This window comes from Phaethon lepturus, unplaced genomic scaffold, assembly GCF_000687285.1.
Source record: "Phaethon lepturus isolate BGI_N335 unplaced genomic scaffold, ASM68728v1 scaffold12835, whole genome shotgun sequence".
In the NCBI taxonomy this organism is placed as follows: Eukaryota; Metazoa; Chordata; class Aves; order Phaethontiformes; family Phaethontidae; genus Phaethon; species Phaethon lepturus.
The window spans coordinates 34708-57857 of record NW_010539937.1 but is presented as its reverse complement, the minus strand read 5'-3'; the positions used below and the strand labels follow the sequence as shown (position 1 = coordinate 57857).

General features: G+C 41.9%; 1 protein-coding gene across 1 annotated transcript in view; it reads right to left on the bottom strand.

Annotated features, from left to right (window-relative positions):
• Positions 1–849: 849 nt before the first annotated feature.
• Positions 850–23150, bottom strand: part of KIAA1211 (KIAA1211 ortholog) — a 43450-nt gene continuing 21149 nt past the window's right edge. The window contains 10 exon segments of the mRNA XM_010287294.1: positions 850–1504; positions 4351–4519; positions 5597–5787; positions 7293–9303; positions 9415–9967; positions 9970–10002; positions 10097–10515; positions 12968–13150; positions 14439–14507; positions 17377–17541. Coding sequence (XP_010285596.1) covers positions 1344–1504; positions 4351–4519; positions 5597–5787; positions 7293–9303; positions 9415–9967; positions 9970–10002; positions 10097–10515; positions 12968–13150; positions 14439–14507; positions 17377–17541 — 3954 coding nt within the window. The 3' untranslated portion in view covers positions 850–1343.

The following is a 23150-nucleotide window of genomic DNA, read 5'->3' as shown; positions in this document are numbered from 1 at the left end:
GATGCAATTTCTCCTCATGAAACCTTACAGGTTCCTTTGAGCCTTATGGTTGTAAAGAGGAGATGTTCAAATTTGTTACAGACGTCCTTGTAAAAACAAAGTGGGGTGTGTTACAGATTTATTTACTAGGCTGACTTTTTAAAATGTAGACCCAGCTATTTCTGTGGGATGTTGAGGATAGTAAAATTTTTATTATACTGTGGGCTTTATCCTTTTTTGTAAGAGGGAGGGGAGTGAACATTTCTATTTTAGTTACAAGAATGAAGTGTTCAATTGCCACAGCAGATACCTGAGATGGGGTAAGTGAACTTCTTTCTGAAGTGTTCTGGCTGTATTGGTCAAAGTACAGGAAGTTATCTGAACTACCTGAAGTTGCACATGGAGTAAGATCAGGAGGAATGCTGAGTTAAACCTGACACTCACTGTCTTGGTTTTCAGTTCCCAGTTAACTTCGGTTCTTCAAGTCTTACTCCTGTGGGAACTTACTGAGACTAATTCTACAGCTACATGAGCACAGGAATAGTTTTACTTATTTTAGTTCCAGTCAATTGATTTAAAGTTGTCATCTGCAATTACTGTGTGCATCTTAAATGTGCCCGAGCACAAACAGTGATGCACTTAAATGACTAGAAGGAACACTGACTCTCTGGCTTCTTTCTGAAAACTTTCTGACTTTTGTTCAAATAATGGTTCTTCCTTTAAGTAGGATGAATTGTTTTCTTCCTAGGAGCAAGGGAATATAGAGGTAGTGTATCAGTCCTATGATGAAAGAAACTACCTCAGCATTTGGATGGTACCATCTTTCTACTTATCATTTGCAGGTGGAATGGTATCTCCCAAAGTTCTTCATTAGGGAAGAAGCTTTCAAATAGCAGGTAAAACTGACAGTTCATACAGTTTAACACTTTAAAAAAAAAATAGGAATAAGAGAAGGGAACATGCATCTTGCCTTAATTTTCAACAATGGAATGTTGAAAAAAATTTCTGAGATCTCTCCTTAAGTGTAGAGATCTAAAATTCCAGAGCCGAATACCCACAGAATTTAAGGAGCTTCTGAACTGAAATTCTGGCCCTTATTTTGATACTTACTGAAATTTACATCCAGTATCTGAGCATTCTTACATTTTTTAGAGAGTCTGGCTCTGAAATTTTTGTTGTGACCACATTTAGCTATTTGTCAAAGCAATGGAATATATGACTTGAGTAGACTTTACAGTGAGCTAGAGCAAAATGGTAATCAGTTTTCAGTCCTTGAATACATGCATTTTCAGTTTTGTCATGTGTAAAAAGCTGAATAAATAAAAAGAAAGCAATTAATAGCAATAGAGATGTAATTTTACAGTTTACTTTATGATCTGTGGACAGTCACTCCAGGCTTTTGCTTTCCTCTTGGCTAATGCAAGCCAGGCTGGCTCTGTTGACACAGGGTTAGCATCAGGCGTAGAGAATCTCTTGGTCACCTCCTTTGCCAGTGGGGTTGACGGAACAGAATCTGAAATTTCCACTGTTTTTGATGGGGTGGGGAGGGGAAGAGAAAAAAAAAAAACATTAGCTGAACCCTGTACTTTGTTGCACTACTCCAGAGCTTTTGCTTCTCTTCTGTGAAGATGTTCTGATCTAAAACTTCATATTTATTTCCAGCTCTTTTAGTTAAATCTTACTTGTTACTGTATTTGCAAGATAATCAAGTTAGGAGGAGCTGAGTTTCCTTTTTCAGAGGTGACTCCAAGTAATGTAAATCACAAAAACAGGGACAAAATTATCAGTCTCTGTGAGATCCAGAGAGAACATTTCCAGTTTGCCAGTTGTCGTCTTTACGTAAAGTATTTTAATTACATCTGCAATGTAACAAAACAACGGGAAATAAAGCTGGAGTTTTTCTTCTCTGTGGTAATGCGGCTGCTGAACATGTGTAACCCAACTGTATTCAGTCAAGAATTAGATTCCCTCTTCAGATTAGAGTTCATAAATAAGCACAGAGAAGAAAGCAGTCGTATAGTTTTCTGCCTCAGTTAACCACTCCCATGAGACTATCCTGAAGAAGTGAAACAGCTTTCTCCAATAGCTGTTTGTTACCTTTTCTTTAAAACAGTAAATTTAAGACAAACAGCTGTCTCAGCAAGAAAATGTGTTGAATAAGCAACTAATTTCTAACAAGCAACTTTACAGAGCAGAACTGCAGAAGTGTATTGTAGAAGTCAGGTGGGAAGACTGTTTAATTCTGAGACAGTGAATACCCTGGAAGGCAGCCTGGATATGAAATGAGTCCTAGCTAATCTGAAACCTATGAAATAACTCTGAAATCTTAGTTACAAAATAGCTCCTCACTTATCTCCCTTTACACACCTTAACTTCTATGAGCCAAAAAGAATTTTTTGTTAAATGTTCAGATTCAGTCCAAATTACTTTTAGTTGCATTTCATTTTCAGGTTTTGAATGTTTTAAAAACGTTTAAAACTACATGGATGGCAAAAAATGTTTCTTTTCAGTACATCTTTTAGCTATAGGTAAACAGTAGCCACCGCTATTGCTGTTGACAGACACTTTGAAAAGCTAATTATTTTAAAGGTTATGGTATTTTTTTTCTCTTTTAAAGGTTATACCCTCTTATCAGTTCCTGTTGTACAAGACTGAAGTGCAAGTCTGAAATATACCAACTTCTTCAAGTTCTGGGTGTTTTTTTAATGTCCTTAGAGAAGGACTCAGCAAACTTAAACATGTTCTAGCCTGGTCTTCTGCCTTAAATACTCTCCTAATTGTGGGATACCCAAATCACTGTCATCATCCAAATAGACAAATACTTGTATGTAGTATAATTGTGCAATTGATAATGGCTGCCTGGCTCCAGTAGCCACATGGAAATCCAGTCAGTATTTCCTTTAGAGCCAACACAGTTCTATGCTTTCGTGTGAGGTAGCTCAAAATTGGTAGTTCTTTCTGAATATACTGAAACTCTCATTCTAGTGCAGACAGACCGACCAAGGATAATTGGGTTTTGGCCCTTCTTTGATCTAATTAGGCATCATCTGTTGTGCTGGAGTTTGACTGTTGCTAGAATTGGCCATGTACAGCATAACTTCACTCTGCTGAATCTTTCCCAGTAGGCCTGCTCTAGATCCCTGTTACCCAGGCTGTCAGGAATGCTGTAGGGCTTCTCCAGCTGGCCTCCTCCAAAGCTTCCACACTGGAAGCAGGCTAACGGGGAGCGGGAATGTTTTGGGCAATCTATTATGTGAGATCTTAGAATCGTTTGGGTTGGAAGGGACCTCTAAAGTAACATCTGGGGTTGGACTTGATCAGGTAAAACAAATTCTCGGGGATATTTGCACTGGCATGCAGCTGTGAACCAACTGAGTATAGGCATGCGTAGGGGTTGTTCAGCTTGGAACAGTCTGTTCTGGAATGTAGGAGTAGCACTGCTTTAGCCTTTACTATTACAGATCAGATAAATTAATTACCTCATTGCTTTCAATGGTTGCATTCTGTAGTTCTTGGCTCAGAGTGGTACTGAATAGATTTGGCTGATACGTGGATTTACTTTCAAAGAAGCCCACACTATTTACTGTGCCACTTGTAAAAAGTTCTTCAACACCTAGCTGTGCCCTTCCCCAAACCTTTTGCCTAGGAATAATGCTGGCTAAAGAAATATTAGGCATGTCTCTGTATCAACAATCACCTTATACCACCCCAAATATTATGCCCTCTGGGGAAGTATTTATTTTACTGTGCCTGCCTTTTGAATATGTAATTGTTCTGGGTCCAACCTTCCATACCAAATACTTGACTGGGAGGGAGAAGTCAAAGTGACAGGCTACTTTCAACCGACTTGGTTAGTTTTTGCATTTTCTGAATTAAATGAGAATACTCATTCCAAACATTCTGGGGTATTTCTCCTTGGCAAACTGGGTGTGGGAACACAATATGCTTCACTTCCTACACAAATAAACTTTGCAGAAGTTAAGTATCGTTGCCCCTCTGTGCTAACACCCAACCTAAACAGTACTGCAATTGCAATTTACAGTAAATCAAATCCCCCTAATATGCATTAGTCATGTTCCACAAATACTGCTGGATATGGTTTGTGGAGAAAGCCTAATTTTTTTAAACTTGAACTGGAGCATTTCTAAGCAAAGTAAGTAATACAGCTTTAAAAACCTGTTAAAATTACGTACATCCAGCATACAGTCAGCACATGGGGCTGAGATAAGTTGGGTTGCCCCTTGCTGAAAACAAATGCATTTGTAATTCTAGGGCTAGTATAGAAGAAAAAAAAACATTCATTCTCAAAAACATGCAATACTATTTCTGAAGTGCATTAGTCCTAGAGTAAATCTCAATCTCTCACTGTACCTGTCACAGAAGTTGGAAGGGTGTTCGACTTCTTTAGCTGTTCCCTTCTTTCTAGTCTTGACACAGCAGTCTCAATTTTCTTCTCCCCTTCTTGAGTTGTAGATTTCTGCAGTGTGCTTGTTTTGCTGCTGCTGCTGCTTTTGTTATCTGACTGATTACTTACAGCAGCCTAGAACAGAGAAGGAAAACTGCTAAATGAGAAAGTCTGGTGTGTAATGGCTACAAGTAAGAAATGTCACACTCAATGCTTTCATTCATCACCTGTCCTTTCCTTAACCTTCCTTTTCAGCAAAGGACCAAAATACTCTGGTATTTCTAAAACTAACAGTTATTAGAGACTGTAAAAAAACCCCACAAAGTTAAATTTGTCATGTTGTCATTTCAGGCAAAATATTGAACAGTTTGAGCCAACCCTACCTGTTAAATACAGCACTGAAACAAGTGTGCATCTGTGGGCAACTTCACACCCACTTCACACCCACTGCTGTCGTCTTCTGCCAGTTATCTATGTATGTAATTATGCACATGTCCACCAGAAATGTGGGTCTCATAACAGACAGCAAAATACACTTAGTTATCCACATAATCTCTCTTTTTACCATCTGCAGTATTTATATACGGCATCGCTGTTTGTGTAACATCGCTTCTGGGCTGTGAGTAGAAATGTTTTTCTTACTAACAGAAAACAATGCATAGTAAATAGCTATTCAGAGAACAGGAGAGAAGTGATACTTTAATTCAGTGTGTGCTTTAGCCATTTAGATGTTTCACATGACAGTTCATTTCTTTCATTCGTCTGCATTTTATCCAAACAATACATGTTACTATAAAAATAAATTAAAACATACTAATTTCACCTATAAATGAGTATTCCAGCTGTTATTCCCCAAGCACTAAGGCTTAACATCTCATTTACTCAAGCTTTGAAAGCACCGTGTTGCATAAAATTTTTCTGTTCTGCCACCTGCACAGTGGTCATGCTTATGATTGCTGTTAACTAGCAACTCATACTAAAGCATCGGAGTTTACACTAAAATTGTCACACCTTTGCACAGTATTTTCTCCTGGAGGTCTCAGTTTTGCAAAAGGGAACTCCAGCCTACTTTTTACTCACTGTCACTTTAGCTTTTATGAAATCTTGAAAACTGAAAAATAGAAAAAATTCCCTTTCACATAATAAAACTGGCTAACAGTTATAATTATGGTATCAGTATTTCTAATGAGCAGGTTTCTAAAGATTGTTTACATTTTCTTTAGCCAGCTTCTCTGCTTGCTTTGCCTCTCTGGCTTGTCTCCTCTCTTCCCGTGTAGCCTGCTGCTCACGAAATCCCTTTTGCTTTTGCAGAGCTAATGTAATCCAAAGTGGTTGTGAAGCTTCAACTTTTTCCATCAATTTAGAGCCATCTAAAGAGTGCCTGCTCTGGAGGACTGGCTTTTCTGAAAGAAAACATGAAAAGAATTGGTTAAGTAATGCACATCTCTTGTCTGAAGCAAACCCGTACAACTTCTCTACCTTGTGAAAACTTGGTAGCTAAGCCCATTGAATGCCATCATAGACCTTCGTGGACTGTATGTCAAATCCTGAAACAGATTTTTTTCCTCAGGAACAAGGCCTAATTCAACACACTCATACAGCTGTCCAAATTTATCCCGTTTTTGGTGAAAACGCCTACCCCAGACACTTAGACTTAGAGCCTAATTTACTACAAATATTCACACTGTGTGAGATATTTAAGTGAAAGGGATCCAGCCACTACATACTGCAGTTGCCTGCTCTTCCAGCCATAATCAAAGGAGGAGGAGTGTCCAAACTTTGGCCAAAAGAAGGGAGCTGAAATGATGTACTCCTGTAAATGCAACCCCTCTTAAAAAAATCTTTTTTTTTTTTTCCTTCAAATCATCACTTGAGCATTTGACTTTTCTCTACCCTGCATGAAACTGGGGCTAGCAGCCAGTATAGAGTCTTGAGCATTTGACTTTTCTCTACCCTGCATGAAACTGGGGTTAGCAGCCAGTATAGAGTGGCAGGGAGCCGGACTAGGGTGCAAAGGTGCTCCTGCAGAGCTCAGTGAGCACAGAAGCCCTCAGCTGGCCCAGGACCTAGTCTCCCAGGCCTCCAGCTGTGGCTCCAACTAGTCTCCATAAATCCTCATTTAAAAATGGAAGTGAAAAGGAAAAGTGCGAAAAACTGTAAAAATAAGCAGCAGTTCCACTGAGATATAGTTTCAGAAGGGTCTTGATACTTGCAAAATTCAAGAATGGAAAGAATGTTGGGATGTCCCAACTAAATGCTGAATTCCTGCCTTGCTCTTTTGAGCGTCCTTACGCTGAAAGGGTAATTTTTACTCTTGCACAGAATACTATTTCAGGACACAGAGGCTTTCAACCTTCCTCTGAAGAGCCACTATGGCTACTGTAATTGTTTCTATTACTGAAGAGTGCTTCTGAAATGCAGACTCCTGTCCTCAGCTATATTGGGTTAGATAGTAGAGAATTTGCCCCAGGATAGGCAATATAAGGGACCCAGATCCTAATATTTTTTAAGCTGGATAATATACCCCTAAAAAATAGATACAATATAATGTAAATTATAAAAATTACTTCCTTTGCTCTGATGACAACATTACATGGAGCACAGAGTCTCCCACCTGACTGACTAGGTAACATCTCTGCCAAGAAAACACACACACACTGCAGTTACCGCCTTGCAATTAACTTCCTTAAGCTGAACTGACACTGGTCATGCCGAGTTTCTGTGTATCTGAATTAAATTTTGGGAATGGGAAGTCCCATTCATTCAGACAACCCAAAGCAAAGTAGTGGTACTCCACAAATAACGTCCCAAGTAAAAATTTTATCTTAAGACCAAATTTCTTCCTCTGATCCTCCCATATCTCATTTTGAAAATGCAAATAACTAGATGACCTTTGAAAAACACATACCTTTCTTCAGCGGCTCAGGCTTTTTGTCATTTTTTTCCCTCCATGGGATACTTATGGATGGGAAAAATGACTTTTTTTCTCTGATTTCTTCCTCTTCATTTTTGTACTCACTGGATGGTGTGGGGTGCACTGCATTTGCTCTGTCGTCTTTTCTCCAGCCACCTTCTGATTCAGCTTTAACCAACCTTTGCCCAAGCGTGTCAGCTAGGTTTGATCTGTTCATTTTAGAGAGAGGAGATGATGGTGGTGTCTGGCTGGTTGGCTTTGGAGCTAAAGCAGGTTTCTGTGGGACCAGTGACTTGCATGCTGGTTTCTCATGAGGGGGTAAAGCACTCTGGCCAGTGGCTGGTAGGACCACTGGTGTGCCCACTGGTTGCGACATCTCCACCACAGTAACTGAAGAGTCTTTTGAATCTTTTACATTACCAGGGACGTTCACTCTTCCCATGCCAGGGGATGTAGTCTCTTGTGGAGCAAAAACAGTGGATTCTTTCTCACCTTCTGTTGTAACTAGTGGGTCAGGCACACCGTCAAAACTATCTCCTGCACTGTATCTTTTCTTTTTCCTTTGCTCTGCCTGTTGATCATAATGAAAACGTAAAGAGTAGTTTGTCCTTCGTAACTTTATCCCAAAAGGAGAAACATTTTCTTCTCCGTTTGGTGCTGGTTTATCTGCTTTTTTTGTGCTGTTATTCTGCTGATTTTCCAGAGCACTGGGAAGTTCTGCCTGGGGTAACTCTTTACCCGGCGAATGAGGAAAACTTGGAACGAGGAAAGATGGAAGATCTTTTGCAAATTTACAGCCTTCTGTGTTGTCTGTCACTTCACTATGGGTTTCCGTTTTCTCCTTACCCTTTTCAGCTAAGTTATCCTTAAAAGTGGAAGCCACATCCTCCTTCAAATCAGTGGATGAGCCAGTGGTTCTTCCTACAGCCGCTGTTTCATTGCCTTTTGCTGCACTTACATTCTCAGCGTCTGAATTGGTTTTTGAAGCTTCTGAAAATTTCTGCCATGCTGGTGTTATCGAGAACTTTGCATTTGCAGATAAGGTCTTCCTCAAGTTGCCATGGGGAGCACCTCGTCCTCGGGGTGTCCAGTCATCGCTGTGTCTGCAGACACTTACTCGGTCTCTCTCGTTATATTTGCTGTTTTCTGTGTTCTTTAGGATTCTGGAGCGGATAGAGGCCCACTCAGCTAGTACAGCCTGGTTGTTCAGAGTCTCTTGTGCATATTTCATTTTACTGCTGCTGGGTTTGGGATCCTGGGATTTTTTCTGGGCCTTCTCTGGTGAAGGAATGTCTACACTTTTTCTCTCTTCCGTTAAGCCAAGTAACGATTTACAAGCTGTGTCCTTTATCTGGTTCAAGTTAACTGCTGTGCCGCACAGCTGTGCTCCCGTAACCAAAATAGCTGTATGAGGTACACACACAGATGACGGGAGTGTATGAGAGCCCTTGCTGGAAGCATGCATCCTGTAGTCTTTGATGGATGGAGAAGAGAGTCCTGCTCCTTTGACAGGCATGACGGGACTCAGATTTACTTTCTGAAATATGATCTGTTTATCTCCAGAAGATACTTGAAATGTGAAGGGTCTGGATGCAGTCTGTCTTTCATCTACCTCTTGCCACCTAAGTTCTTCCCCTGTTCGCTTTTGCTCCTGAGCCTCAACTTCTCTCTTCAGTTCCTGGGCTAAGACTTCTGCTGTTTTATTTCCTTTTTCTGGCTGTTTGAACTTTTGAGATCTTAATCCTTCTTGGAGCTTCTCCGCTACCAGGTGCCTATCAGCCCCTCCAGAACACAACTGATCCTTGTCCTGTTGCTGTTCCAAGGATTTTTCTTGTTGGTTTTGCTGAAGATTTTGTCCTTCTGTGTCTACCTTCTGCTCCTCCAGTTTGTTCCACTCTTGTTCATTTTGTTCCTTTTGCTGCTTCAATTCATCTTGTTGCACACCCTCTGCACTTTCCATGTGCATTTGTTTTGTGAGCTTGTGTTTTCTCTGCTCTTCCCGTTTCTTTTTTGTATCCATTACTTGCTGAGGTTGCTCCTTCTCTGTCTTTTCTCCTTTCTCCTTCAAATGCTGCCTTTGTTCCTCCTGTTTCTTCTGCTGTTTGAGGCTCTCAGCTTCTTTCTCCTGCTTCAGTTTTCTTTCAGCTTCTTGAAGCTCTTTCTCTCCTAGCTCTTGTCTCTGCTTTTCTTCCTTATTTTGTTCCTCGAGTTCTTTTTGTTCCTCCAGACAACTTCTTTCTTCTTCCTCTTGACACTGTTTTTCAATCTCATGTTGCCTTAATTCTTCCAGCTGTAGCGTCTTCTGCTCCTCCAGCTCTCGTCTCTGTTTCTCCTCCAACTCCTTGCATCTCTGCTTTTCCTGATTCTTCTGCTCCTCCAACTGCTGATGTCTCAGCTCCTCCCATTCCCGGTGCCTCTGCTCCTCCAGCTCTCGTCTCTGTTGCTCCTCCTGCTCCTGGAGCTTCTGCTCCTCTAGCTCTTGTCTCTGTTGCTCCTCCTGTTCCTGGAGCATCTGCTCCTCCAACTCTCGTCTCTCTTGCTCCTCTTGTTCCTGGAGCTTCTGCTTCTCCAACTCTCGTCTCTCTTGCTCCTCCTGCTCCTGGAGCTTCTGCTCCTCCAGCTCTCGTCTTTGTTGCTCCTCCCACTCCTGGAGCTTCTTCTCCTCCAGCTCTCGTCTCTGTTGCTCCTCCTGTTCCTGGCGCATCTGCTCCTCCAGCTCTTGTCCCTGTTGCTCCTCTTGTTCCTGGAGCTTCTGCTCCTCCAGCTTTTGTTCCTGTTGCTCCTCCAACTCCTTCTGCCTCTGCTCCTCAAGCTCTTGCCTCTTTTCAGCCTCCAGAAGTCTTCTCTCTTCTTTATGGCATGTTTGCTCTTCTATTTCCAAAGACGACTCTTCTTCAAGGAGATACTGGCTCCTCTTTTCTTCACAACGCCTTCTCTCCTGCTCTTTTTGCATCTGCTCAAGTTCTTGGCACCTTTGTTCTTCCATTTCTCTTTGTTCTTCCATTTCTACAATCTGCCTTATCCTTTCAGCCTCAAAGATGCCCCAGTGATCTTCAATTCTTTTCTCCTCTGCCAGCTGAAGCTGCTTCTGCTCATCTCTGTTCTGGATTAGCTTGTCTGCTATGATGTGTCCATTATAACCTGGGTATCTGTCTCCATACAGATGAGTTTCTAGGTCCTCTGGCTCAAATTCAGTTATCGTTAAACTTTGTGATCCCTAAAATTGGGAGAGAAGTTTGGAGTTACTGACTATTGCCTATTGGCTTGTTATTCTTTACAGTGAACAAACAATCAGTTGCAAATGTAAACCAATTTTTTTAAAAACAATTATTTAGATCCAGAGCCAAGACACCAAACTCAGTTTAAGGATCACATTGTCACAGATCCCATGCCTCTCACCTATTCCGATGATAGCCTTTAAAAGAAAGCAAGCATCCCAATGGTGATAACAGTATAATGCCAAATATTGAATCACCATTTGGTGTACACAGAATCATAGAATCTTCGGGTTGGAAGGGACCTTTAACAGTCATCTAGTCCAACCCCCACTGCAATGAGCAGGACATCTTCAACTCGATCAGGTCGCTCAGAGCCCCGTCCAACCTGTCCTTGCGTGTTTCCAGGGATGGGGCATCTACCATCCCTCAGGGCAACCTGTGCCAGTGTTTCACCACCCTCACTGGGAAAAATTTCTTCCTTAGATCTAGTCTGAATCTGCCCTCTTTTAGTTTAAATCCATTACCCCTTGTCCTATCACTACAGGCCCTACTAAAAAGTCTGTCCCCATCTTTCTTAGAAGCCCCCTTGAAGTACTGGAAGGCTGCAATAAGGTCTCCCTAGAGCCTTCTCTTCTCCAGGCTGAACAATCCCAACTCTCTCAGCCTGTCCTTATAGGAGAGGTGTTCCATCCCTCTGATCATTTTTGTGGTCTTCTCTGAATTCGGTCCAACAGGACCATGTCTTTCCTGTGCTGAGGGCTCCAGAGCTCGACACAGTACTACAGGTGAGGTCTCACCAGAGCAGAGTAGAGGTGCAGAATCACCCACCTCAACCTGCTGGCCATGCTGCTGTGGATACAGCCCAGGATACAGTTGGCCTTCTGGGCTGCAAGTGCACATTGCCAGCTCATGTCCAGCTTTTCATTCACCAGCTTGTTCCCTTCATCCCCCAGCCTGTATTTATACTGGGAGTTGCCTCAACTCAGGTGCAGGACTCTGCACTTGGCCTTGTTGAACCTCACAAGGTTCACATAAGCCCACTTCTCGAGTTCAGATGAGATAATCCAGATTCAGACCTGCCATTCCAAATTTACAGAAGCCCAAGGAATAGAGCGCAAATTTCATATGCCTGTTCTACTACTTAAGCCTGCAATAATTAGCACCTCCTTAAGGGCATTGTTTTGCCAGGTTTTTCATGGCAAATCTAGCTGTTACTTGCAGAGACAGAAGCTGTTGCCTGCAGAAAAGAGCTCTGCAATGCTAGCCAGGAAAGAACACTGCTCAGGGAAACACAATTTGGTTGCTTTTCACAAATCCCAAGCCAGGATATCTTCCTCATTAGCTGTGCTGAGGCTCCAGTTCTATTGCAGGAACCGTGGCACCACGCATGGACAGAGAACCTAGCGCTCCCCAGCAATACCGCACTGTTCCAAGGGATGTGCTAACTGCTGACTGGTTGTCCGTGCCTGCCCCACAGCCCTGGCTTGTGGGTGCAATACCTGCAATAAACTGAATGCAGATTTTCTTCACAGCTCATTCCTTGTCTCTGTAGCAACATGGTCTGAAGACGAGCTGCACCTGAAGAGAGCTTCCCAGCACTCGCCGTGAGGAAGACAGCTCAGCTAATGCCCTGCCTAGCTATCATTTGTTGAGCCATCATTTGGCTCCAGTTAAACATTCTGTATAAACAAGCAGTTTAAATATAATTTCTTCATTGCAAGAGGGATAAACGCAAGCACAATGGTGTGGAAGAAAGGACAGTGGCCTCTCCTGAACCCTGTATTAGTTGAATAGTCTTGTCCTGTTTACGAGCACTGGTAAGATGTCAGGATGAAAAAACAAAATAAACTGCAGTTAAGTGTACAAAGCAAGGATTTGATAATTCACTCTAGCTGTAGCAAGAGCTGTGTTACTTAAGTCTTATTCTTTCTTACAAGACAATGATACTATCACTGTCAGAACCGATGCCAGCTTTTCAGAATCTATTTTTAAACCCAACCAAATTTTGCACTATCTGATTGCAGATCAGCATTAACAGTGGCAGATATCCTTCAGACCTTTATGACTTAAATTTCTTACTAGGAAAACTAGAATCAGAAAGCTGTCCCAGTGTAAAATCCTAGTGGAAGTACTACTTTTACCCAGTGTAAAAGTAGTATTTGTCTCAACTGGCTATATGAAAATGTCTTTGCATCTTATCTCCAGCTAGGGTTTCATCTTTAGGTCTCTATTTTGATTTCAAGATAAAATGAAAGAAGCATGCACTTTGTTTTTCCCTGAAGAAACAAGATTTGTCGAAGAAGCTTTCAATAGCTAACTCCAGCAGTGTTAATCGCATCTTAAGAGAGTTCTCTGTCTATAGTTGCTCCTGGTGCGCTCGGTTATGGTTATTTTTTACCCGGCTTCAAAAGCAACCCCCCTCCTCTCGCTATTTGACCAGTAATTCAATACCTTTGTTAATCTCTTGTGCTTTCGTGACATCCTCTGCTTTTTTGGCTTCACTGACAGCTTGTGTTTAGCTGCACTGTTGTCTAGACGAGCAACAGCCTGGGGAACTGCATCCAAATTGATTGTTTCAATAGTGCCAGAACAGGAAAATTGTCTTTTTGGCCGAGATGATTTGACTGGAGTGACCTGTTTGTATCACAAACGCAAGAAGCTATTATTAAGCTATTTGTTCCATATAAATAAATAAATAAATAAGTAAAAAAAATACACGCGTGCACACACGCCCCAAAAGCCTTTGCAGTTTTGAATTCAAAGGACTTACTAGCAGAAAAGATTTCAAGCCCTGCTTTTCCATTATACAAATCTTGAACGTTACAGCTATAGTATCTTCCTATTTTCAGTACTACACGTTTTTATACTTTTCACTTAAAAATTACTTAGACCATTCCAACTGAAGTTTTTTCACAGTTTAGCTCCACTCAGAAGTTGTTTGGAATGGGAAGGGCAGAGGCAGAATTCTAAGCAACATCAAACACTGAGACATTTTAAAGCTTGCTTACTGTGGGAAAAATATCTACATCTTTAAATAATTTAGATTATACACTTGAGGCAAGAGCAAATCAGATTGACCTATCTAAGCATTATAACAGAACAGTTACAGAGCTGTACTATCTGCACGGGAGAGGACTACAGTATCGGATCTCGGGCTGGCACAGCGCCTGCGGAAAACTTTCCCTCCACAGTCATGTGGAGTTGTCCAAGCTAGCACCAACGACCAGCAAAAAAATAATGTAAGACAATACTGGCTTTGATTGGTGTTTTTTTTTCTCTTGCCCCTGAAATATTTGGGTTCAGAAAGTGCAAATATGAATTGATTTAGTAAGACTCCTCTCATGAATAAATACAGTGGCACTGTATGTCTAGACGTGTATGAGTGAGCCTGTAATCAGTCTCTCCCATAAGTCACCGAGCTATCATCCCGAGACTGGTATTTGGCACAATCCAAGTGGAAAAAGAAGACAGAAAAAAAAAAAGAAGGGAGAAAACATCTCCTGTAAGAAAAGAAAATCATATACATTGTTTTCAAGACAGCTCTGTAATCTTCCAAGGTTAAACAAATGCTAATTAGGGAACCAATTACTTAAAAGCTGATGGAACATTTTGCATATGCTTATTGAATTACAGGTAGGCATAACAAAGTAGTAGAAGTACTTATGAAAATTATGGCTCTATGATTTAGGAATGCTGCAAGACTGGCAGGGACCAAGTTCTGCTGTTTCCTCCAATCAACTCTTACAGATTTCTCAATCTCGGTTATTGCTTATTTACTAGCCCCCAAACTGTGCAACGTTCACAAATCTTGGGTGATCATAAAACCATGAAACGTGTATTAAAGCAAAAACTGATTGTCAGGCTTCTAATAACTAAAATTAGAAATCAACTCTGTGCAAACTGAGCGTAAAAGTTTTGTTACCTTTTCTTCCACTTCATGTCCTGTTCCAGGCAAATACTTTTTTTTCAATGGATCTGGAGTGTCAGTGGACTAGAAAACAAGAAGATTACCACAGCTAGATATTAAAACGTAAAGGATCTAGTAAGTATGGTGTAAAGGACTTGTGAAAATCATGCAAGTTAGAGTTGGATTTTTGCCCTGTTCAGTGTCACTGCAGAATTGATGGATAAACAATTCTTGTTCCTAACAAGAGCGTGATTTTCTCTCTGTTACTCCTTGAATCACTGCTGTCTATAACAGAAGCTGTTGCTGCTACAAGACACTACGAAAGGCAAAACACTCACCCTCCCTTAACAAGATAACCAGGTTCAAAATCAAAAGAAAGAGTACAGCTTTGTAGGATTTCAATCAACTCTTAATAACTTTTATTTTCTCCTGACCTACACCTAAAGAAAAAATACAGGAACCTGATCAGGCATTAACTCTGCTGCAAAGGTTTTCCGCTCCGGGTTCTTGGCGATGACTCTTTACAAAGCAAACCAGCTTCCCCAGAGCAGCCGGAGCCTATCAGTCACTGGGGCTCCTTAGCTACCGTCCCCTCCAAAGGAGGGGATTTTTAAGGCGCAGGGGTTGAAGCAGCATTCACCACACCCAGAAACATTGTGTTTAATCATTATATCACGGTATTACTTCATGGCCTAATGAGTCTTGGGATCTCATTACACCAAGGGCACGTGATTGATTGTTAGTATAAAGCCTAAAAAAAAAAAAAAAAAGATAATCAGCTTTACAAATAGAAGTTAAATGAAACCCAGAACACTTGCCATCAATCCAAGTTACTCACTCAGGAAAATCAAAAGTCGGAAAGCAACACCGGAAACCTGCTTGTGGTAGAGCAGCGCTATGCGGTCCTGGCCACCAACTCCCGACAGAAGCCACCCCGTCCCCCAAGGACCTATGCAGATAGACCTGCAGAGGAGTTCCAAGGCCAACAGCAGAGACAGGAGCAGAAAGCAGGCAAGCTGCTGTGCACCAGAAATCTCCGAGAAAGCGGGCAAGGAGCAGCAGGCAGCCAGAGAAAAGGGAAGTGCCGCGTGCTCTGGCTGACCCCATGCACGTAGCATTGGTTCCGTAGTGCCTGCAGTCTCCTCTGAGTAGGGACGTTTGCTCCTTCAGGATTTGGAAAAAGAACTATATAAAGGGGCATTAATTTTGCTTTCAAAACATAATATTTAAAAGAGTAGAGGTGGTAAGGACTGCACCTCTCCCTCCTTATGACACAAAAATACTCCAGCGTTTTTTTTAGTGCTTGATTTATTTTCTCCTTTGAGCCGGAGGTCACTAGGTGACATTCAGGTCTCCTGCAGGACCCAGCAAGGAGGCTGGCTGAGCAGAGAACATATGTTGGTACCAAACACAAAGTCTCGCCTAATACCAGGGTACGTAGCCTAGACCTGCCCGCAACCCCACTGCGCTTCTTGTGCACACAGGATGCTCTTGATTCACCTGAACGGACTGCTGCCAAAGCGAGTATTCGTGAAGCAGAAGAAGTACACCTTCCTTCGAGTGCAGGCTGCAGAGGGAGAGGGGCGAGCGTGCGGCTCCTACCCAAACGCCCGGCTCCCTGGCAGGTCTGACCGCAGCTGCGCGAGGAAGCGGCCGCCGTGTCGCTCCTTGTGAAGACTGACGCAGAATTTGGGCCACCCCAGCCACCAGTCTCCCTCCGGTGTGTTTGTGCAGGTGCTGCAGAGGACGCTTACGGCCTTTGCTTTTCACGCAGCTCGCACCAGCGCCGAGGAACACGAGCCAAGGCCCGTGGCCTGGCGTCCCTCCAGGATCCCGCCGGCTGCATGCACATGGTGGGCCGCAGCACACCTTCCCCAAGGGCTCCCAGGCACAATGCCGGCCTCCTCCAGGCCAGGAAGGGCATCTCTCTGTCCCCTGCACTCCCTTCAGCCATTGCAGCAACACACAGAACCGGTCTCGCCTTAGAGGATTTCCAGAGAGCTTCCATCACTCGCCGTGTTTCCTCACTGCCTGAACAAGCCCTTTCCAGAAACCTGAATGCCTGCAGTTCCCGGTATCGTAATCTTCACGGATAATTGGAGTAGCTACAGAATCACAGAATCACTAAGGTTGGAAAGGACCTTCAAGATCATCAAGTCCAACCATTAATCCAGCGCCACCATGTTCCCTAAACCATGTCCTGAAGTGCCACATCCACACGTTTCTTGAACACTTCCAGAGATGGCGACTCCACCACCTCCCTGGGCAGCCTGTTCCAATGCCTGACCACCCTCTCGGTGAAGAAATTTTTCCTAATATCCAATCTAAACCTCCCCTGGCACAACTTGAGGCCATTTCCTCTTGTCCTATCACTGGTTACTTGGGAGAAGAGGCCAACACCCTCATCGCCACAACCCCCTTTCAGGTAGTTGTAGAGAGCGATACGTTATTTGAATTATCCTGGATGTTTGGATTTAGGGAGCATTCTCAAAATTTCCACCTTTGCCTTCAGTACCTGTCCACGAGATAAATGGATATTTTACCCCAAGACCCAGGATTTTACGGATTTAGGTTCCAGACCCTTCTCATTCTGGAATGATTTCCTTTTTGCCATTTGATGCTGTCCATGACTTTCCATGCTGGGAAGTCCGTATTTCAAGACATCTTCTGTCTCAGAAAAATCTCCTGTCTTCTAGCTACACTGCAAGTGGTGTCTGCTTTGCTGGAAGTTCAAGGCAGATGTTCAAACCGGTAGCTCTGTGGGACCCGGCTCGGGATGCCAAGAGCACACCCTTCTCACCAGTCCAAGAGGCACGAGCTGAGAGATTCCACCCACATAAAACAGCCCGCTGAGCTCAGCTACGCCTCACTGGAGATATCTGCTACGTCCCAGTGAACCTTACTGTCTTAATACTGCTATAATGCCATGAATATGTCGACGTAAAGTGCTTACTTTATAACCACTGTCTGAGATCACTGTGTCCTGCTGAGTCTCAATCTCCATGGGGCTACTGAGCAGCACATCCTCTTCTATATCAGCGTTTGCCTCCCCCATTGTCCTCACAGAAACTGTCATTTGTGGAGGCTGCCCAAATTTTATATTCTTGGCCAACTGTTGCTGAAAAACAAGAAAAGAAAAAAAGGTATTTATATTATGAGCAAAACAAGCCAAGTCTGCACGCGCCCTTTCTCCATGTGAAAGCTGCACAGAAACACTCAGGGCAACTTCTGACTCTGGGCAAAAAGATCAACTTGAGGCTCACATTGCTGCAACATGGTGGCCACCCCCTCTACTTTCTTCCCACAAAGTGACCAAGGTCACGAATTTACTGCATGACTTCTGGTTTTGGATGATCAACTTGAGTTCTCATCAGTGTTGCCAACTTTTGAAAACTTCTTGTGAATTGTGGAACATTCCTTCTCTTTTTTTAATCTATGCCCTAGATTAAGACTTTGTTTATGCAACCTAATTATGAAGCCTTACTGTTTCAAAGAAATAAGATCACGAGCCAAGTGTACGCTGAGAAGTTACAACAGCCCCAAAAGGCAACCTTTTTCTTCTCCAGCCCCCACACCCTGCATCTCATGCATCCGTAGTTCTTAGAGATATCCTTACTGTAAGGTTTAGTTGTAAGTTTTAAATGTTAAGGGTTTGACATAACCCTGCCTTAGAGGAGACAAATTCTCAAAGGAGGCGAAACCCAGCTTCTTTGAGATGCTTGATCTCACAGGAACAGCACACAAACCCATGTCCGCTCATGCTCATATGCACTGCCACATCACCACTTTTCCACAAAGAAGGTTATGCAGGGGACATGCAGTAGATGAATGGATAGAAGAGCTTTCCCATCATTTATTTCCATTGTTGAAGTAATCTTCTCTCAAGGGTTACAAGAAAGTGCTCTTGAATTATATCAAGTATAAGATAAGTAAAATAAGTAGCATATAATACCTGTCCTCTGGTAGGGTGAATTGAAGAAATTACAACCCTGGCTACTGCAGACATGTATCATACAGTCTTTGAAAGTGAACTTTTCGCAAAAGCATTAAAAGAAATGCTCTAGAAGGAGCAAATGGAGTAAGGAACATTTGTTGATAGATCTTCTTCCTGAAATATTTCAAGGAATCATTCTCAGGAAGGAAGGAACCGTGGAGTTATTTTCTTGCTTTAGTCTCTTTCAAGCACAGAAACTTCTCTAAAGGAGATCTCCCGTTTCTGTCTTGGGTTACCATGAACATCTACAGCTCAGCAATACTCAAGTCAGCTGTGCAGCTTCTATTCAATGGGAATGTCAGGTACATAGATGGAGTCTTGACATGAGTTTGCTGCTGAGAACTGCAGAAGATTGGAGTAGACAGCGTGTAAAACAAAGATTATTTTTTTTTTTCCCCCGATAGAACAGAATCAGTACCATGGCTTAGATGAGCAGTTGACAAGGGAACATATGCTTTAGTAGCAGCAGATGGACCTCTAAAAGGATCCAGGTCAGATCAGTCTTGCTTGCCATTGTTGCCCAGTGGACTAGACTCTTATATAAATTTTATCCATATCATCCCAAAACATTACCAGATTTTTGTATTGAACTATTAAGACAAAAAGTACATGCAGAGTCCCCTCATAATCAGGTTATTAAATTAGAATATTTTTTCTCAGACTCCTCATTGAGTTACACATCATTTATGCCCATTTGGATTTGGCAGAAAGTAATGAAATTCACCTAGTACATAATTTTGGCGTAGCGGGTAGTTTTGAACGGCAGACTTTTATTCCCACCTAGATTAATGGCAGCGCATCCATAGTCTAAAGGCAAGGGTTTCACCAAGTCCTCCCAAGCTTTCGTGTTAGCAGTGCAATTCTCTGACTTGAAATCTTACATGTTTCCACTGTGTGAAGGGGAGTTGCAGAGAGCAAACAGGTCTGTACTGGATAGCATGAAGGCTGTAATTCTGCTCTATTCCTACTGGTCCTCTGATGCCAGTAGAAGATTATTTCTGAACAGCTTTTTAATGCGATAATGTTGTTTTCTGGGTTGAGACTGCTCCATACTTCTTACAAAAGCCATATTCCTAGACAAATAGTTCTCCCAGGCAGAAAACTGGAACTGTCAGCCTTACCTGAGCAACAACCCAAGAAACTAAGGATTTGTGCATCTGTTCCATGGTGAAAACATGCATGCATGTACATATAGCTTGCAATTTGTTTTGGAAGAAGGGATGATCTGTTATTCTCTCGATCTTCTGATCAAGTTCTTGACCTATTGTGTGTGCAATGCACGGTGGGAGTTGTGTGGTGATGGAGCTATTGTGGAGAATGGCCTGTAGTTTAAAAAGAATGGCCTTTTTAATTGTCATCAAGGATGCTTGAGGGTTCTGCTGTAAAAATGTGTGTTTGTGCATATAAAAGTTTAAAATGTTATTTTTCCTGATATTTCTAGGAAATAGAGTATACTCGATATTTATGGACTGTACACGGGGGGGGTTTAAATTACTTCGAAGCTTTAAAAGTTTATTTGCTCAGACTTGCATAAATTAGTTTCAATATTGAAGAAGATACTCGAGTAGCCCTCAAATTCCTTCCAAGACAGAAGGCTCTTTTCTGCGTTACTTATTGAAATTTTTTAAACAAATGTAGCTTAAATGAACACCAGTAGTAGTTTTCCATTGGCCAATTTCTTTCAATGCATTCTGATCTCCAAAGCTGATGCTGAATACCAAATGTCAAAATCTGAAATAGTTTATTGTTACCACTGAGCAAATTTATTCTTACTGCTTTCAAAGAGCAATGTAAAACCTGCTCCTTGTTCTTTTTAAAAATGTGCTTATACTGTAACTACAATGCAGTTCTCCTCTCTCAAAAAAACTCATACAGATACGTTCTCTACCTGGTCATTCATAAAGACCCTAAAAAGGCATCATCCCTGAAAGAAAAAACCCACAACTTTTACTTGGAAGAACACATACAGTCCAATCCAGAGATGGAGACACACCAATTTAAGCTGCAAGGCCACTGAGAAAAGACCATATTCCATGAAAAGGAGCATCTACTTTACATTTCTCAAAAGTTTCAGTTAGACATTTATTTCTGAACACAAAACTATAAATCCTCTGTACTTGAGAAGTCCCTGTGCTGACAGCATGTGGATGATGGTTGCCTAAGGAGGATTATTTGCAACTCTGGTCATTAGAAGTTGCAGGCATGATATTTTATTCTTCTACCATTGCACAGTCATGCACAGGGTGTTGAAATACCCTTTTGGAAATGTCCGTAGATGCATATTGGTCTCAGTTAAATGAACTTTTGGTTTGTGCAAGAAGGCTTGTAATCTCGCAGTCAGAAATCACCGTCCTGCTCCAAAATCTAGCTGTCATCTAGAAGCAGATGGATGCTTCCTGCCTGTCCCTTCCACTTCCAGCCTTATCAACTCCAACAGGCTTTCCCAGTCCCTCAGTTTGCAGCCAGTGGGCAGGTACTTCCGCAGGACTTGCAAACCATTCTCAGCACCAAAACAGGATGGCTACCACGTGTGACAACTACACCATGAAATAGCGGCTGGAGGGACCACACACACAGGGGAGCCTCAGGATGGGATCATCAAGCTGTGCTCCAGGCCAGATTTACCTCACCCCTGAATTTTCTTCTAGGAGACTCAAGAGGTGCATGAGAATTTGCCCATTCACACCCAACGCGGGTGGCTACTGGTGTGGTGCCGTTCAGCGTGAGGCGAGGGGCAAGGCTGCACAGCTAATAAAGGCAAAGAGATGCTGGGAATTTGGAAAAAAAAATTAGAAGTTTGCACCCCCAGTTTTTAAAATCTTCCTCAGTAACTGGGCTGTGACACAGGCCGCCCAATTCTATTTAATGCAAAATAATTTGTTAAAATGTGATACTACTTAACTGACATCTTTACACCAGCTTACCATTAATAACTTCAGAAATAAAACTCCTAAGTTAAAGTGCTCTGCATTAGTTGGCACCTGCAGCAAATTAAAAAGCTTAGACTTTCAAAGCACTCTCTGTGTTTGCATAGGAAATGCCACAGAACAAACTTTCCGTATTAACCGGCAGGGAGCCCAGATCGGGCTGTACATCTCCTCTTTCACTCCAGTTTGGCTCCTCTTCTGTGTACATGCCTGCTTGCACACGTGTTGGATTCAGCCCCCTGAAATCACATCGTTCTTATGGCTCTGTGCCTGGAGTGAATCCAAAACCGTATCCACTGAGCTGCTTACTCTGTTCGGTTAAAAATCATTGAAACAGAGCGTACTATTGCAGCTGATTCCGTTCAAACAAGTCTTACAAGAAATGCTGGTCATATTTTGCCTTCAACTCAAATACTTATTTTAACATCTGATTGCAATGCCCAGATATATAAACAAATGAAATTACATTTTCTAGTTAGCTATAATTGTGACATAATGACTTCATAATACTTGTCCTAAGAAGAGCCATACTGTTGAGATTCTACTTGGTCCTGTGCAGTCTCTCAGAGTGACCCAAAAAATCAAATGTCTTGGGAATATATAAGAACAGGGTGAGCCTGTACTGAGATTTTCCTTGTAAACGCTCCAATGATTTGTGGCATCTGAGGTCTTTTGGAGTCAATAGCCAGTTGGGAACTTTTCTTTTATGAATTTGTTTCATTGGTCTTTGAACTCTTATAGATATTTCATGAATGAGTGCTATATGACAATGAGTTCTACAGTCTAGCTATGCGTAAAGAAATATTTGTTTTTGTTTGATAGTGTTACTAATTTCAACTGATGCTCCTGTCTTCTCATGCTGTGAAAGACTGAGCAATTGTCCTCTATTTTCTCAATTCCAATCATGATTTCATGCATCTCTATCATATTCTCTCTCTTGCCATTTTTTTTGTAGGTTGAAAACACAGTTTATGTAATTGTTCTTTCTATGGAAGTGAGTCCATTTCTTCATCCAAACAGAAAAATCTGCAGCATATCTAAACAAGTAAAAATAAGCAGTTTGTTTTTTTTTTAATCAAAAAGAGAGAATAAATTGGAAAGCATTGTGTGAGAAGTTATACTGGTATAGCTGAAGGCTTTAGAAAGTAAACTAGATGTAAAATTAACATGTAAACATACTAAAAAGGAGGAAACTAAGAAGTATTACCACAGGTGTTTTGTATATAAGATGCAAGGAGGGAACTTTTCTACTCTCCATTGCTGGAGCAGCATGTGGTTTGAAGCATTACACTTCAAGAAAGATTTTGAGAGAGTCCAAAGTAGAAGAACAGTGAGGAAACAAACTGTATATGGATCTGTAGAGATATGTATTTGAAGCAAATCCAGATGCAAATGAAGATTTCAAGTATACAGTGGCAATGGACCACTTACAGGTGCTCATATGTTAAGGACAAGACTTTCTGGAGAAGCCTGAAGATACTTACAGGATCTGTGGCACTTGTCACCTGAGTCTCTCCTTGCAGAATACCAAAAGCAAAGCAGATGTGAGTAAGGAAAATGGAAGCACATTTCCAGGGCTTAACACGATCGATCACAGGAAAAAGGGAGTCTGCCCCAGAAATGCTAGAATGTCTAAGAAAAAATTATAAATTCAGTTTATGAAGTGAAAACAATTGTCAAATGTGAAGAAAACAGCTGCAGTGGCACTAGAAAATATTGGCAACAAAGAAATTAACTGTAAGAAATACAAAGCTGGGCAATCATGCAGTGAAAATTCACTCCAAATTCTATAAAGTGCAGAGCATG